The 17,117-nt window shown below is 40.6% G+C and overlaps 1 protein-coding gene across 7 annotated transcripts in view; it reads right to left on the bottom strand.

Annotated features, from left to right (window-relative positions):
• The window catches only part of TASP1 (taspase 1), a 238,846-nt gene that overhangs the window by 46,327 nt on the left and 175,402 nt on the right, over positions 1 to 17,117 (bottom strand). For 5 of the 7 annotated variants that reach the window (XR_002647452.2, XM_089896557.1, XM_089896555.1 and 2 more), the window contains one exon: positions 2,841 to 2,951. The exons of the other annotated variants lie outside the window; for them this stretch is intronic. Coding sequence is in view for 4 of the 5 variants with exons in the window: in XM_089896557.1 (XP_089752683.1) it covers positions 2,841 to 2,951 (111 nt within the window). In the remaining variant the exon portion in view is untranslated. The remainder of the gene's footprint in view (positions 1 to 2,840; positions 2,952 to 17,117) is intronic. 7 annotated transcript variants of the gene reach the window in all.

Genomic DNA, 17,117 nt, shown 5'->3' with positions numbered 1-17,117 from the left:
GGCTTAAGGCAGACACTTCCCTTCTGATGGGTCTAATCTTCCACTACTGGAATCTGCAGTGAATAATATTTACATAATCTTGATACTGTCAATGCTGGTACTAACTGTCACTGTTTGGGATCAACATCTAATCAGAGCATAGAAGGCAAGCTGCCTGTAGGACAGAATGCAAATGTTACTATCTATGACAATAATGGCATGGTTCCTAGAGGTTCAGGAGAGGGTTGGGAGTCAGGGAGGAAGAGGAAGGAAACTTACATAGTCCAAGGGGTGAGGGATGGTTGGCAGAGATGATAGAAAGCTGATGAATCAAGAAATAGTGCATTAAGGTTGAAATAAAATATAATAAATATACGATTTCAAGTTAGAGTTCTCACAAAAGTCATGCGGAAAGGTGGTGGGGAGTGGTATGAGCTATGTTCATAATTTTTTCCCCCAAAGGAGTCACTAGTTACTGATTGAGAAACAGAAGCATAAGCACATTCTATAGAGTGAAGGTGAATCCCATGAGAATAACCAGAATCAGAAGCTGGCAGCTCTGGAAACTGGATGGCAAAGGTGACTTTCACATCTTCTTTCTATCCTTCTGTAGCACGTTTACTTTCTCACCACCCACTGAACATATGTAACTTTCTTAAAGCAAAATATGTAAAACCCCACGTCATCGGTAGCACCTATAAGTTGAGAGGAGCCTAAGTTCACCAGGTTTTAGTAGATAAACTTCACAAACATCAGTCCCTCTAGCTAACTTTAACAAATGGCAAGATTTCACTTATTTCATAAATTGACAGTTTTCATTCTTCTCCTTGAGACAGAGAGTAGGAATCAGTTTACAAGTTACTACCTTGGTGATAAAAACTATTTAATATGAGCTAAAATTCTATGACTTATCCTAAAATATGCATTTCTATACTACACCACCAAAATTGAAAGGACAACCAAAAAAACCCTTATAATTTTCAGGATTAACTTGAATGGACAAGAGTCCAGGCTCAGTAAAGTACAGAAACTCTATTCTAGCAACAGTCTATGAAGCAGTTTTAATAACTGTCCCCCACCCTGCCTCCCAGTACTAAAGACTTATTCTGAGTTTTTATGGAAGGCCCAGGTACGTCCTCTGCATATTTTAAAAGCAAACTCCCTGCTACCTAACTGTGGAAGATATTCAAAGGTTTTGACAATGATTAAGATAACCAAGAAGCAAGTGGCTGCTTGCCTCAGTTTAACAAACAACGGCCATTAAAAACAAACAAACAAAACATTTGCCAGGAGCAACCTGGGTACCAAGTGTCGTGGGTGGAAAGAGAAAGAAAATATAGCATGAAAAACAATGAAGTTGGTGATCAGAGTCCAGGTGGAGAAAGACGCATTTCCTATAAAAGTGCATTGTTTTTTTTTCTTTGACAAATGAGAGGAGAGATTTTATGAAAGTTCTTCAGGCTTTTATAGAAAAAATAATTTTTATTCTCATAAGAAATGCTCAGTCTTTTATTTTACAGACTTATAAAACCTCAAGATATGTAGGGACTTGTACTACAACAAGGCACAACAATCATACAATACAGACCAGGTACCAACTATACTTGATAAAAGGAATTTTACACAAAGAGCTGAAGTACCACATCCCTGAGAATGACTTGTAGTGCTTATATTAAAAAAAAAAATGTGTAGAGAAGAATGGATCACTACAGGGTGCTATAACCATACGTAATGTAATACTACACAGCAATGAAAGTGAACAAACTGCTGTCACCAGTAACGTAGATGAATCTAACAGGTTTAACATTTCCTTGAAGACATTAGACACCAAGAATACATATTCTATGATTCCATTTATACAAAATATAAAATCAAATAGAACTAATCATGGTGTTAGAAGTCAGCATGGTAGTTAACTTTGAAAGGGGTAGAGACTGGGAGGGGTTATGTGGGAGCTTTTAGAGTTGCAGTAAAGTTCTATTTTTTATCTAGATGCTGGTCACATGGGTGGGTTCTGTTTGTAATATTTGCCACGCAGTTGAAGTTAACAATTTTTTCTGAGTGTACACTTCAATTAAAAAGTCAACTAAAAAAAAAAAATAACATATAGGGCTCCCTGCTAGCTTATGTGGCACCTTTATGCAGATTTTTTAAAGTGCGCCTCTCTGGATGAATGAATTAGAAAAAGGCACCCCCGTGGGCAGAGGCAGCCCCACAAGTTTGTGCCTTGGCAAATGGAGGGTGGGCTGGGCTCCATCCCCACTGGTATGCTTTGCTAGACACAAAATCACACGTCTGGATGGACATCTGCAAATCTGCAAAATACTCATGGGACCCTTCCATAAGAAGGGCAGGGCAGACATCCTTATCGTACAGATGAGGAAGTGGCCTAGAACAGTGAGAATGATGCGCAAAGGCATCACAGCTAATAAGCCATGGAGCCAGGGTGGACCTCTAGGCCAGTAGCTCTTCACATGGTTCTGATTCCTTTTGGGGAGGGGAACAGGAAGAAGCTTCTCTCTATGTTACTGTGTATATTGTTATGGGTCATCTCAAACGCTCTGTCAAATAAGGCAGGGGATAAATACATGGTCCGATAGTCTTAATATTGGGCTTTAGTAAAGGTGCTAGGTGCTAAGTCCATTTGAAAAATATGCTATAAGCATATACTCCAAAATGAATATTCACCTTGTAGATGTTGACCTAGGCAAAAAGGGCAGTGGAATAGAGATGTTTACATATCAACAGAGCATCCTGGCCCAACCGTAGGTTAAAATGATCGACTTAAGGATATAAATCTTTCCATCTCTTGGAAAAAATGAAAGAGAAAGACACCCACGTAATGTGTTTGTCTAACTTACCCAGAAGCGTCTGCTTATTTGGGGAGGAGTTAGGCTCTGCAGAGCATCTGCAGGATCGGAGGACAATCACTCCTCCGAGCACGCCGTCTTCGCTGGCCAGGAAAGGTGAGCCTAGGCAGAAACGACTAGTGGTCATTTTCAGTAATTTTACTCTTTTCCCTTTCAATTTTCATTTGATTACTGGAACAAACGTGTGGTATGAATAAGCTCTTGAAAGATGCCCATTTCTGACACTCGCCATTGTTCGTACCTTGTACAGGCGGGATAGCAAAGGCAGGCTTGTTCCCGAACAGGCAAAGGCAGTGCCAGACGCCTCCAAGAAGACATGACTGGGGGTGGAGTGTGCATGACCGTATTCAGAATGGAATTGGAAACACTGCCAGATTAAAGGCCCAAAACACAAATACAGGAAAAAATGCTCAGCAGCTCCCTTTGATCAGCTCTTAGTGATCACTTACCAGGCTCTCCCTGCTGTCAGAGGCATGCCACCAAAAGCTTTGATTTACTACCTTAAATTCAACTTTAAACAATAAGCCACAAACTTTATTACAGACATTTAAAAATGCTCCTGATGGATACACAAAGAAGGGTGAAACTGTATTTCTATTATGAGAGTCTGGTGGTTAGAAACAACCATGCTTCACAGAGATCTCACACAAACTAAACCATTGTGAGCATTTCAGGAACGCTGCTTTTTAAAACCCCTCATTTTTCCTCCCCAAGGACATCTTCTTCGAACATCTGGCATAGCAAGTGAGCACGTGGAGAACAAATGCAAAATGAGCCCAAGCACTATCAAAGAGAGTAATAAAAATAAAAACCAACCAAATTGGATTTGGGGGGAGCTTCTGGTTAAACTCAGTAGATTAAACACATGCATTTATCGCCACTCCTTTCTCAAATCCCAGTAAACTGGGGGAAGGGGAAGGGAAAAGAGGCATGGCCTAATAAGGACGGAGAGAGAGACAAGAAAAAAACTGACCTTTTAGAAAACAGAAAGAAGATGGACAAGCAGTTGCTCACCTAGTGGACCTGGGAAAGCTGAAACCTAAGCTTCCATGAGGGGGTGGGGAGCCTGGTTGGAGTCGAGGGACACCTGTAAGAAGCCATCCAGTTTTGTCATAAAACCGAATAAAGGACCAGAAATCGGAGGCATCAAGTTCTTCTGAAGGCAGGGGTGCAGGGTGGGCCTGGAATAAAGATGGTTGGTCAAGAGTGTCCAAAAGGAGCCTCTAGACCAGGGGTCGGTAAACTATGACCTGCCTGCTCTACAGCCTGTTTTTGTGCTGTCTGCAAGCGAAGAGTGTTTATTTTACATGTTAAACTTTCTTTTTTTAAGAGAGAGAAAAAGAGAAGGAAGAGGAAGAGAAGAATATGTGGTAGAGACCAAAGTGTAGCCCACAAAGTTTAAAATCTACTCTCTGGCCCTTCATAGAAAAAGTTTGCCGACCCCTGACCTCGAGCCCCAGATTCCTACCTAGAGAGGAAGTTGCTCCTCCCTAACCCTAGAGAAAGCAGGACATTTACTCTCTAGAGATGCTGAACCAGAGGGACTTGAGACTTGGGGTCATCAGGCTCAGCCCAGGGCAGACGGGAGGCTCCATGCTGAAAACAGGGGCTAAAGGGGAGCCTTTATGTTAAACAGTGAAATAACCAGCTCCCTTCACTCACAGGCTCTCAGGATGCAAGAAGGTAGGCTGTTATCCTCCAAGCAAGAGACTGGATAATTCCTTTCCAGTCTCAAGAGTATTTCCAGTCTCAGTTCCAACCAGCTCAAGAGTATTTCCAGTCTCAGTTCCAACCAGCTCAAGAGTAAAGACCTATTTGAGAGAACCTAAAAACATAGCGTGTCCTTGCTTTGTGGGGAGGGCTTCCAGATGACAAGTGTGACTCATACACAGAAGGTTTTCAGTTCAGCTTCTTGGTACCTAGACAACCTAGGATCACTACTTGTTTCCATTAGGCCTCCAGGAAACACAGAAAGCAAACAAGCAAAAAGGTAACAGAGGGAAAACTTAGGCAAACACTTTGATCAGAAGAACAATTTAAAAAAAAATGGGGAGGTGGATTCCCTGGTGGTCCAGTGGTTAGGACTCAGCGCTTTCACTGCGAGGGCCGGTTTTGATCCCTGATTGGGGAACTAAGATCCTGTAAGCTGCATGGCGCAGCCAAAAAAAAAGAAAAAGAAAAAGAAAAAAGAAGAGAAACACAAAAAAGACAGAATGAGAAATGAGAGGAAAAAAAATTTTTTAAATCAGAAGAACAGGCCAGAAGGTCCAATATCTGAATAAGAGGAATTTCCAAGAGAGAAAATAAAAGAAATGAAAGGGAAGAAATTTCAAAAAATAATTAAAAAGCAATTCCAAGAATTGAAGGATGAGTGTTCAGACTGAAAAGGCTCATGAACCTCCCAGCACAACACATGGGGGAAAAAAAAAAGTGTGCCATGAAGACATATCACTATGAAATATCAAATACTGAGGAAAGAGAGAAAGGTCTAAAAATTTCCAAATGGGGAAAAAAGATCACAGGGAAGGCAAGGGGATCATAATGGCATCGGATTTCTCAACAGCAACACTGGGAACTAGAAGATTAGGAGGTATTATCTTCAAAATGCTGAGAGAAAATTATTTCCAACCTAGAATTCTACCCTTGGCCAAAATGTCCATCAAGCATGAAAGGAGAATAAAGCTCAACAAAGTCTCAAAGAATTCACCTCCTGTGCACTCTTTCTCAGAAAGCTGTAGGATGAATGTGCCTCAGCAAAATGAAGGAGCAACAAAAATAATGAGAAAGAAAAGAAGAGCTGCAAACAGGGGATCCAAAACAAGACAAAAGTATTCCTGGGTGACACACGGCTACACACAGGCTTGGAAAGCCCAGACCAAAAGAGCAGAAAGCCAGAGGAAGCTGGAAAGGTATTTCCAAGGAGGGGAAAAAAATTAAACATACAAAATACATGTTGCATTTGAAATTATTGAGAAGAAATGTTTCAGATTTTGTGGGAAGACTAAGAATGAAAGAGTGATTGGTATAAAAAAAAGTGAGGCAAATATTAACTGCAGAAGAAATAAAAATTTCTACAGGAAATGAAATAGAATCACAGCCCACTACGTAGCTCAGATGTCAACAGCTAGAGTAAAAAATATAAACTCGTGATACTGATGAACTGAAAAATAGGGATATAATACATTAAGAGGAGAAAAGGCCTGTGTGGGTGAGTGTAGGTTTGAAGTTGGAAGTATAAAGGAACTATTAAGTCCTTGCCTTCCCTGGAGTGAAGATGATAACATCTAAATCTGATATTCAAATAATATTTAAAATTGAAAAATCAAGAAATAGTAGTATAAGCATGTTATATTGAATTATAGATGTAAGTTTAAGAAAAAATAGCTAAGAGAGTTAAAAGTAGTAGCCTCCAGGGAGAGGAAAACGAGGGGGTTGTGGAGGGTTGGGACAGGGAACTACTCATTTTCAGTGTAAGCCTGGGGGTACCGCTTGTCTTTTTAAACCACACACACACATTGCTTTGTAAAGAAAAACAACACAGATTTATGCTGCGGAACTAGGGTAAAGTATTTACTCCTCAGCCTCTTAGACAAGAGGGAAAGGAGACAGGGAATTAACAGTCACTGAGAAACTACCCTGTGTCAGGCCCTAGTTCCATGTTTTCATGTTCTGTAGTTTAATTTTCAGAACCACCATGAGAAGGCATTTAATGATCACTTTACAGATGAGGAACCTGAGGTTCAGAGGGGTTCAATGACAAGTCGCAGCCACGCCACAGTTGAGGAGGAAGGCTTCCCCCCACGTGTCTTGAAGCCCATGGTTCTGCCTGCTTTGCAGCAAAGCCTCTCAGGAACAGGAGACTCTGGATAAGCTTACGTCCCAACCGCCTGCTGGAGAGCTCCACCCCACCTGCACTCAAAGTCTTGGCACCTCTACAATTGCTCCTTTCTCACCAAATCTGGTCACTTCTCCTGGGATCCGCACAGCTCACCCAAGCTCAGAACCTTCTACCTCTTCCCTCTCCAATGACTCAACTCTTCAAACCACATCAAGTCCTGTCAGTTCTCTGTGGGTGCACCTGTGCCTGCCTCCGCCCCATCATTCCCACCGACAGGACCCCCATGCACTCTCCTTCCTGATCCAGTCACTCACCTCTTAGAGAAATTAATCCAATGAATGTATACAATGTGCCAGGGCTCGTTGGGCACTGGGGACATGGCAGTGAACAAATGAGGTACCTGCTCACATCGAGTTGAGCAGGTTGGGAGACAAATAATAAAGTCACAAATCAACAAGGAAATCCACCCAGTTAGTAGGAAGTGCGGTGAAGAAAATGAATCCAGTCGAGTGTTGTAGGGCGTGACTGGGGCTAATACTTTATATCAAGGGTCGGGGAAGGCATCTTTGATAAGACGCTAACTATGTGAAGATCCAGGGAAGGAACATTCCAGGCGGATGAACCAGCAAATGCAGATACCCAGAGGTGGGAAGGAGTCTGGAAGTTCAGGAAATAAAAGGAGGCTAGAGTGGCAAAGCCAAGTGAAGGAGGGGGAGGGAGGGTAGAATCTGAGTTCAGAGGGAAGCGGGGCCACGTCACATAAGGTTAGAAAAGGCCCAGCAAGGAGTTTGGATTTTACACCAAGTGTGATGAGAAGATGACAGAGGGCTTTAACCAGGTCAGTGATGGTTTTTATTTGTGTTTGTAGGAGGTTACTCTGCTGTGCAGAACAGATGGGCAGGGCAAGTGTGGAAGCAGGAAGCCACTAAAAGAGCTTGGCTGTGAGACTCCAGTGGCTTGGGTGAGCCTGGTGGCCATGGAGACGGTCAGCAGAGGGTGGGTCTGGGATATGTTCTGCAAGCAGAACCAATATGGTTGTTCATAGGATGGATATGGGCATGGGAAACTGACATCAAAGTTTACTCTAATAAGAAATATGCACCCCAGCTATGATCATACCGTTAAACCATTCAGATATTTTCAATGACTCCCAACTGCTCACGGAATAACGTCTAAACTCCTTAGCCGGGCCCAGACCTCCTCTCTCTTCCCAACCTTATCTCCCTATTATTTTTACACAGCATGTGCTCCAGCCAAATTGGACTTCCTATATTCCATTTCCCCAACACTTCCCCCTGGGCCCATTGTTGTGAACTGTCCTTCCCAGCTCCCTCCTCCTCCCCTCCATGAACTGAAATCTATTCTTCAGCTCCAGTGCCTTGTATACAGACCCAAGCTCTTTGGGATCAGAGTATCTGATTCACCTTTGAGGCCCTCTTAGAGACTAACAGAGTACTTCTACTTATTCACCACCTTCCCCTATCCCCAACCTACACACACACACACACACACACACACACACACACACACACGCACACACTCCTGCCTACACCACTGCAGTGCAGTATCAAGGATGGAAAGACGGTACATGCGTGCTCTGAAAGGGGGTGGGGCCCCTGGGCACCATGGAAGCTTAAATCAGGGCTCCTCACCCTTGATATGCATTCATTCAAAGAGTTAATGATACAATGATTAAAGTACTATATTTGAAGATTCCAAAATTTTCATGGAAAGTAGTCAGATTTCATATTATCACTGTGGTGTTTAAAAAAACAAAACAAAACAAAACAACACTGACTCAGACCGAAAACCCTGTTTTGACTCTCAAGGTAGTAACTGTGTGGTCTTAAGCAAGACATATTAAAAAAAATTCTATGCTTCAGTTTCTTCTTTAATATCCAATTATAAATCATGGATATTAAAAGATATCTTTCTTGGTTGTTGTGAGGGTTGAATTTATATATTAACTTTGTAACCTCTGAGGTGCTAAACATTTGGTTTTAGTAATGTTAAGGGTAGGAGCACACTTCAGCATTTTGCTGGTTCTCAAAGATTATCATGTTGAACAAGATCTATTACTGTACTTACCTGGTTAACCTTCTACATCGGCTGGAACTAGTGCTCAACTGACATTCGGTGATTGGATGGTTGTGGTGATAGAGTATCAATTTCCCAAGTTAAAGTGTTAAACAGTGTCTGTATAAAAGGAGACACTTTCTTGTTCTTCCCAGTAGGAAAAATTAACATAGAGTGACATGTTGGGCTCTGTGATAAGTGCTTTCTATAATCAAATAGGGAATTGGGGGAGGGGGGCAAAAATTAACTAAGACAATCCAAAGTTCCATGTGCAAGTAGGTGCATAAAGTAAAGAAGACTAATAGAAACAAAGAAATAATAAAAATTAAGCTTCATTCACCCTACTAAAATATCTCAAATTGATTCTTTAAATGCCCAAATCTATAACTACTATGGAATGAAATTATAATTACAGATGCTAAGAAACATATTCACTGTGATCAAATGTGTGTATCTGGATATTAAGATTGTAAATCCAGACTGTAAACAAATGAGACACCTGCTTACTGTATTTGTGCCATATCTTTAAGAATGAAGAATTTGAAGAAATTGGAAAAGAAAATCCCTGTAAGTATTAAAGTAGAGAAGTTAGCGGGAATATTAACCCATATTCTTTTGATTGCTAGTGTATTTGTGCCTACTGCTTACTGTATTTGTGCCATATCTTTAAGAATGAAGAATTTGAAGAAATTGGAAAAGAAAATCCCTGTAAGTATTAAAGTAGAGAAGTTAGCGGGAATATTAACCCGTATTCTTTTGATTGCTAGTGCCAGAATCTCAATTAGAATGATTTTAAGTAAAAAGGAGGATTCACTGGCTCATAAAATCCAAGAAGAAAACAAACAAACAAACTTCTGGAAGGGTGGGGATGTGATGGGTTTCAGGAACAGCTGGAAACAGCTTCTTCTCTATGGATGGTAATGGCCATCTATGGATAGGTCCAGAGCTGTATACCTGATACAACTTTCGCCACCAGAGTGACTTCCTCTCTTTATCAGGTTTCACATTCTCAGAGGCCATCAGACTTCGAAAGATAGGGAAATCTGACTGGTCTGGCTTTGCCTAGGGGTTAAGCCTAGAGCAATCAACTTTATCCAAGAGTCCAGTGAAGCGGGGTCATGCATGGACAGACAAATCCACAGATGTCCACAAAACACAAATGGATAGAAGACAGGCTACACAACCAGGATATTGGTGCTGTCTACTCGAACTTGGACAAGCCACTTTATCTCTCTGAACCGTGCTTTCTTCCCTCATCTGCAAAACTGAGAGACTGGACTAGTAACCTCTAATGTCTCTAACAGTTCTAACGGGCAGGAGTTTTTTCAATTTTAAAGATTCGTGTCTCCCCACCAGCAGCAACCAGCCATTACTGGATGCCAGCAAGCCAAAACATTAGAGCTTTTGCAAAACGTGATACAACACTTCCTCTTCAACATGTGAGAACCTATCAAGAGAGTAATTCTGTAGCCAGAAGGCAGCTGCTATTCTTCTACCTTCCCATCACATTTAACAAAGAATCTTTTATTTTGTTCTTTGTTTGTTTGTTTTGTTTTTAGGGGTTTTTTTGGTGGTACGCGGGCCTCTCACTGTTGTGGCCTCTCCCGTTGCGAAGCACAGGCTCCGGATGCGCAGGCTCAGTGGCCATGGCTCACGGGCCCAGCCGCTCCGCGGCATGTGGGATCTTCCCGGACCGGGGCACGAACCCGTGTCCCCTGCATTGGCAGGCAGACTCTCAACCACTGCACCACCAGGGAAGCCCGAATCTCTGTCTTTTAAATACAGTTCTGTGTATTGCTTTCTTCTTTTTAAAATCTAGATGACAAACCACTTGAATGGCATTTTCTCTTCAAGGAATTATACATATATTGAGAAAAAGAGATACAATGACAGAGAGAGAGAGAGAGAGACATGGTTTGTTTGGAGGTCAAGTGAGAAAGAAAATGGACTAGGGAATAATGAATGTTCCCTACTGAAAACACATACCTCTAACTTCAAAAAAACAAGAGAGATTATAAATATTCCTTAGACACAAAAGCAGGATAACAGTTTATACTTCCTGAAAGATCAAGGACCTTTCCTCTAGCGATGCACTTCAGTTACCATATCTTTCATGGATGTGAAGTGTAGCAGAATGACATGAAGACCACATAACATAACGAGAGGAGCTAGTCCCTAAGTTCAGAGATGACAGTGCCATTAATGAAGTGCCACTATATCCTACCTCTGAGGAGACGTCTACAAGACTGTCGCCATCATCCTATAAGATGTACATTAACTTAACTGCATTCTCTCCTTTCCTGCTCCCACAAAAATCCCAATGGGACAGTTATTACTACATTCATTTGGCAGATGAGAAACTGAAGGAATGAAAGGAAGAAGCTGAGGCACAGGAAGGTAAATGACCTACGAAAACACAAAGGGAAAGAGGGGAGTGAGGCACCAGATGACTGATCCAGATCCTCTCACTACAAACCCTGAGGACACACCTGCCCTCAAAAACCCACCTCTACCACAGCTCTAGAGTGTCATCATTATGTGCGGTTTTCTGGTGATAAGCATAGTTTTAAAGACTCCAATTGAATTCCTTAGAGAGGAGAGTTGAGTTGGGTTTAGTCGAGTTAAGCTGAAGAAAGCTAAGCGTGGCCAATGACCCTTTTGAAATCCCTTACCTAACAAAATCTGAAATACAAGAAAAGTCAATTTATTTCAAAACAGAAAATTCTAAATTATAATCAGAACCTAAACATATCAGAGAGACATTCAGTCTTTGAATAAATTTATTGATTCTGCCACAAAGATTTGGAGCAAGAAACCAAATTAAGGATTCCATTAAAGCCTCTGCTTGTTGGTTTAACCAAACATAGAATGTACACACCTCATACTGTTTTAGAAATGACAGATTTTTTTTTTTTAATTTGACACAAGGTTTCTGTCTTCAAGGGAACAATTCAGCTGAGGAGAAAAGACAACACACTTCAAAAATCACGAAGCAATTCAAGCAAGATCGGGGGTTATCTTCTTTTTCTGAATATTCCAGCCCAACATTTTACCTGTATGTGGAGGGATCAAAGATTCCACAAACTCACCCTTAAGCAACGATGACAGGATGAGAATGTGATTCCCTGACAGAGAAGCAGGTTAGAGCAGCCTACAGAGAACTGAAGACTCACGGGAGGGGAAGCCAAAGGGCTGGTTTACCAGCCCTGGTCCTAGAACTTTACATGTTAACGTTAACAAGTAAGATAAAGATCCTCTGCCCTCAGACTCTGCGGGGTCCCTCCAAGCTGCTGGGGGTTGTAGACAACACCATCCCCACCAGTTACAGCTGCCAGAACTTCCATCTCCAGGAGTGTCACAAGGCAGAAATGGTGATAGTGGCAGAAGACAGGGGTCCAGACCAGGTAAAGTGTCTTCCGTGAGGGTACAGTGGGTGGCACAGTTCATACTTTCTTATTAATGCTAGACTAGAAGCCATGAATTTGAGAAGTACAACATCCATTCAACAAATGCTTCATATTTTGTAAATATTCACTTTAAAATATTTAAGAATCAACCTTGTGCCAAGCACTGTTTATGGGGCCTTGGGTACATGATGATGAAGGCAAAATCTGTATCCAACATGGTCTGAATGTTTGTGTCCCCTCAAAATCATATGTTGAAAATCTAATGCCTAATGTGACAGTATTAGGAAGTGTGGCCTTTAGGAGGTGAGTAGGTCATAAGAACAGAGTTCTCATGAACATGATTAGTGTCCTTATAAAATAGGCCCAAGAAAGTTCCCTTTCCCTTCTGGCCATGTGAGGATACAATGAGAAGTCTGCTACTGGAAGAAGGCCCTCACCTGACAATACGGGCCACTGGATCTTGAAGTCCCAGCCTCCAGAACTGGGAGAAATAAATTTCTTTTGTTTATAAACCACCCAGTATGTGGTATTTTGTGTGGGTAGCGCACCTGGAAGAAGACACCAAGTCATCTATGATATGACAGACAATAAACAAATACTACCAGTGGCAGAAAGGAAAATCAAGTAGCATAGGGGAGATAACAGTAATATGGTGGGTACACAGGGAGACAGCATTTTAATCAGGATGGTCAGGGATAGCTTCTCTATCCTAAAAAAACCTAAGCAAGTGAGAGAACAGCAATACAGGTATTGGGGCCTTGAGGCAATGATGTTTCCAATGTAGTCAAGAAACCTATCCCCGTATATAATCATGCCAGACCACCAGGGTGTTCCTCATTTCAAGTCAAGAGAAGGAAGGGCTAGTATTCAGCTGCCTGTTAATGGCTGGTGTCCCTACTGGTAATTAACTCTCTTGACTCTCCCCTGACAAAAGGCACATTTTCAATTTATTACTGTACTTTAAAAAAATGTACTATACATACAGATTCTAAATACTCAAACAAACAAGCAAACAAAATAATATACAGTTAGCTCTCTGTATCTACAAGTTTCACATCCACAGATTCAACCGTGGATCAAAAATATTTGAAAAAAAAATCCCAAAACTTGAAATTGCTGCACTCCAGCACCTATTTACATAGTTTTTACACTATATCACATATTATAAGTAATCTAGAGATGATTTAAAGCAGACAGGAGGATATGTATAAGTTTATATGCAAATACTACACCATTTTATACAAGGGACTTGAGGATTAATATCACCAGGGGGTCTTGGAACCAAACCCCTCGGCAGACACTGACTGTAAATGAAAGTATGCCTTACTGCAGTGCCATTCCATAGAGGTGAGTACCACCAAGAGCCCCCTGTATAGCCTTTCTGAAATTATCCATAGTGACACACACATCCTTTTTTAATTTTTCACTCAATTGGACCATGTTACATAAACTATTCTGTTTCTGGCTTTTAAAATTCAATCATTTAACTTGGAGATCCTTCCATATCAGCACACACAAATTTAGCTCACCCTTTTTAACAATGACTATACTCTTGGACATATATGCTATCACTTCTTTAATTAGTTCCCTAGGGGTGGGCATTTAGGTCATTTCTAGTTTTGTTTGTTGCCATTACAAATAATGCTGCAGTAGACGTCTGGACATGTACCTTTCATACATGTATGAATATACAGGATACACTTCTCAATGTAGAGCTGATGAATCAATCAGCATATTCACTGAAATTATTTGCTACAGATTCCCAAACGGCCTTCTAAGAAGATTTATACGCATAGGAAAGTGACTGAGAGTGCCCGTTTCCCCATAACCTTACCAAAACTAGGCATCAGCAAACTCTTTGATTACTACTAATCTTATACATGAAAAATGATATCTGATTGTTGCTTGTTTTGCATTTATTTAATTATGAAAAATGTTCAATGCCTATGAGCCATTTGTATCTCCTTATCTATGAGTTGCTTTCAGATCTGTGACACACACAACTGGTTGCCTACCCATTAGCCATTCTCCCTTTCTTCCTTTCAGACAAACATTAATTTTGTTTGGGACAGAAGTTTGCCCAGCTTCCCAAACTCCTTTGCAGTTGGCAGGCTAAGGGGCAGAGCTGCTAGCAGAGCTTGTTAAAGGGCAGACCTGATTAGCATGTATCTTATTGGCTGCTGCCATTTGCCTCGGATGTGGTGCCTAGAGGTGGAACAAAGAATGAAGCCACCCATAAAGACAGCCAAACAGGAAGAGAGTCTAGACCCCCGGTGCACTGTGCGGCCACTGTGCCACCTCTGGGCTGTCAGACTTCTTAGGTGAGAAAAGGGAAGCCCCCTTTTAAGACCCTATAGCTGGGTTTCTGTCGTACAAAACAAACAGAATCCCAAACCCCAAATTTCCTTTACCCATTTCTCTACTGGGTTTTTGGATTTTTTCTTTCTAATTTGTTAAATTCCTTGGTCATATGTATTGTAAATATTTTTCCTCGGTTTATCATATATCTTTTGATTTTGTCTATGACTTTTTTTTTGGTAATAGAGAAGTTTTTAATGCTTATGTGGTCAAATTTATCAGTCATTTTCCTTTATGGCTTCTGTGTTGGGAGTTTTTCAGAAAGGCCTTATGTAACCCAAAATTATGAAAATAAGTTGTCCATGTTTTCTGTTAGTGCTTTAAAATTTCAGCTTTTATATTTAAAACTTCAGTCTATCTGGAATTAATTTTGGTGTAAGGACTGCAGTGGAGATCCTGCCTTATTGACCAATATAAATTTGTTGTAAAATTCATCTCTTACCCACTGACTTGAAATGAATTTTTAATCACATATTACATTCTCATATATATGTGCATCTACACCTAGATTGTCCTTTGTTCCACCGATGAAACTATTCCCATACAGATACCAACTGGCTTTATTATAGTTTTATAGTATATTCTACCTGACTGGGACTCTGCTTATTCATTATTTTCCTCTCATTGTTCATTATTTGCACAATATTCTTTGTTACTTTCATATGATTTTTTCATATGACCTTAAAAATAGACTTGTTTAGTATTCTTGCCTCCTACTCTCACTGGAATTTTCATATGAACATACTTTAATAAAATTAATTGTGATTTTGCTTAGAGTCAGGGTGTCCTGATAAATTTCTCTCAGGAAAGCCTACAGATGGAGTTAGTTACATTCTTGACACCTACAAATGCTGGGACCATGTGGATTTTAGACAATGAAATGTGACATGGTACCCCTAAAACAAAATCTGCAAGCACACCTCTCTATAGTTTAAAAGGATCAAGTATCTTTACAGAACGTCTTCTGAGATGTAAACTTGGTATGAAAAATCAACAAATTATTTTTTCTCCATGGTCAGTTCTCATTCTTCTGATCCATCTTATCAGATTTACTACACGCTATAGTCACCATCTATAATATTCTCAAATCAAGAAAATCATTCTCAGCAACCCTCGGCCTGCTCACACGAAACAAGACAAAATCAAAACAACAAATACCCCTCAACTCTATGAGACTGGATGGCAAGTTGTCTGTGAGGGAAGTGAAAATACTCTGGATTTGCAAATCTTTAAGTTCACTAATCAATCATAAGTATACAAAAGTTTTTAAAACATGAAAAAAAAATTTCTGGGTAAAGTTATTGCTCATGAAATTCTAGATTCCATTTGTGCTAAATACCATATAGTATTTACAATATAATCCAAGGCACCAGTGTTCATGAGCAAGGCCTTTTGCTTCAGGAGGACAATGCTAGTATTTTTTTTTTTTTGAGGTATAGTTGATTTATAGTATTATATAAGTTTCAGGTGTACCACATAGTGATTCACAATTTTTAAAGGTTATACTCCATTTATAGTTATTATAAAATATTGGCTGTATTCCCTATGCTGTACGTTTCATTTTACACACAGTATTTTGTACATCTTAATCCCTTACCCCTATCTTACCCTCCCCCATCCCCACTCCCACTGGTAACCACTAGTTTGTTCTCCATATCTGTGAGTCCGTTTTTTTTTGTTGTTGTTATATTCACTAGTTTATTTTTCAGATTCCACATGTAAGTGATATCATACAGTATTTGTCTTTCTCTTTCTGACTTATTTCACTAAGCATAATACCCTCCAAGTCCATTCATGCTGTTACAAATAGAAAAATTTCATTCTCTTTGATGGTTGAGTAGTATTTCAGTGTGTGTGTGTGTGTGTGTGTGTGTGTGTGTGTGTGTGTGTGTGTGGTATCACATCTTCTTTATCCATTTATCTGTGGATGGACAGTTAGGTTGCTTCCATATCTTGGCTATTGTAAATAATGCTATGAACATTGCATATATTTTTTTGAATTATTGTTTTCGTTTTCTTCAGTATATACCCAGGAGTGGAACTGCTGGATCATATGGTAATTCTATGTTTAGTTTTTTGAGAAACCTCTGTTTTCCACCGTGGCTACACCAATTTACACTCCCACCAGCAGTGTACAAGGGTCCCCTTTTCTCCACATACTCATCATGTGTTATTTGTGACCTTTTTTTTTTTATACATTTATTTATTTTATTTTTGGCTGCGTTGGTCTTTGTTGCTGTGCATGGGCTTTCTCTAGTAGTGGTGAGCAGGGGGTACTCTTTGTTGTGGTGTGCAGGCTTCTCATTGCGGTGGCTTCTCTTGTTGTGGAGCATGGGCTCTAGGGCACGTGCAGGCACGGGCTCTGTAGTTGTGGCACACAGGGTTAGTTGCTCCGCGGCATGTGGGATCTTCCCAGACCAGGGCTTGAACCCGTGTCCCCTGCATTGGCAGGAGGATTCTTAACCACTGTGCCACCAGGGAAGTCCTCTGATCTTTTTTGATAGTTACTCTGGCAGGTGTATGGTAATATCTCACTGTGGTTTTGATTTGCCTTTCTCTGGTGACTAACAATGTTGAGCATCTTTTCAT

The sequence above is a fragment of the Delphinapterus leucas genome, chromosome 15 (genome assembly GCF_059928025.1).
Source record: "Delphinapterus leucas isolate spDelLeu-1000000601 "Yukka" chromosome 15, BTC_Dleu_Yukka2, whole genome shotgun sequence".
NCBI classification, from domain to species: Eukaryota; Metazoa; Chordata; class Mammalia; order Artiodactyla; family Monodontidae; genus Delphinapterus; species Delphinapterus leucas.
Note: the sequence above shows the minus strand (reverse complement) of the source record. Positions and strands in the feature narration are given on the sequence as shown.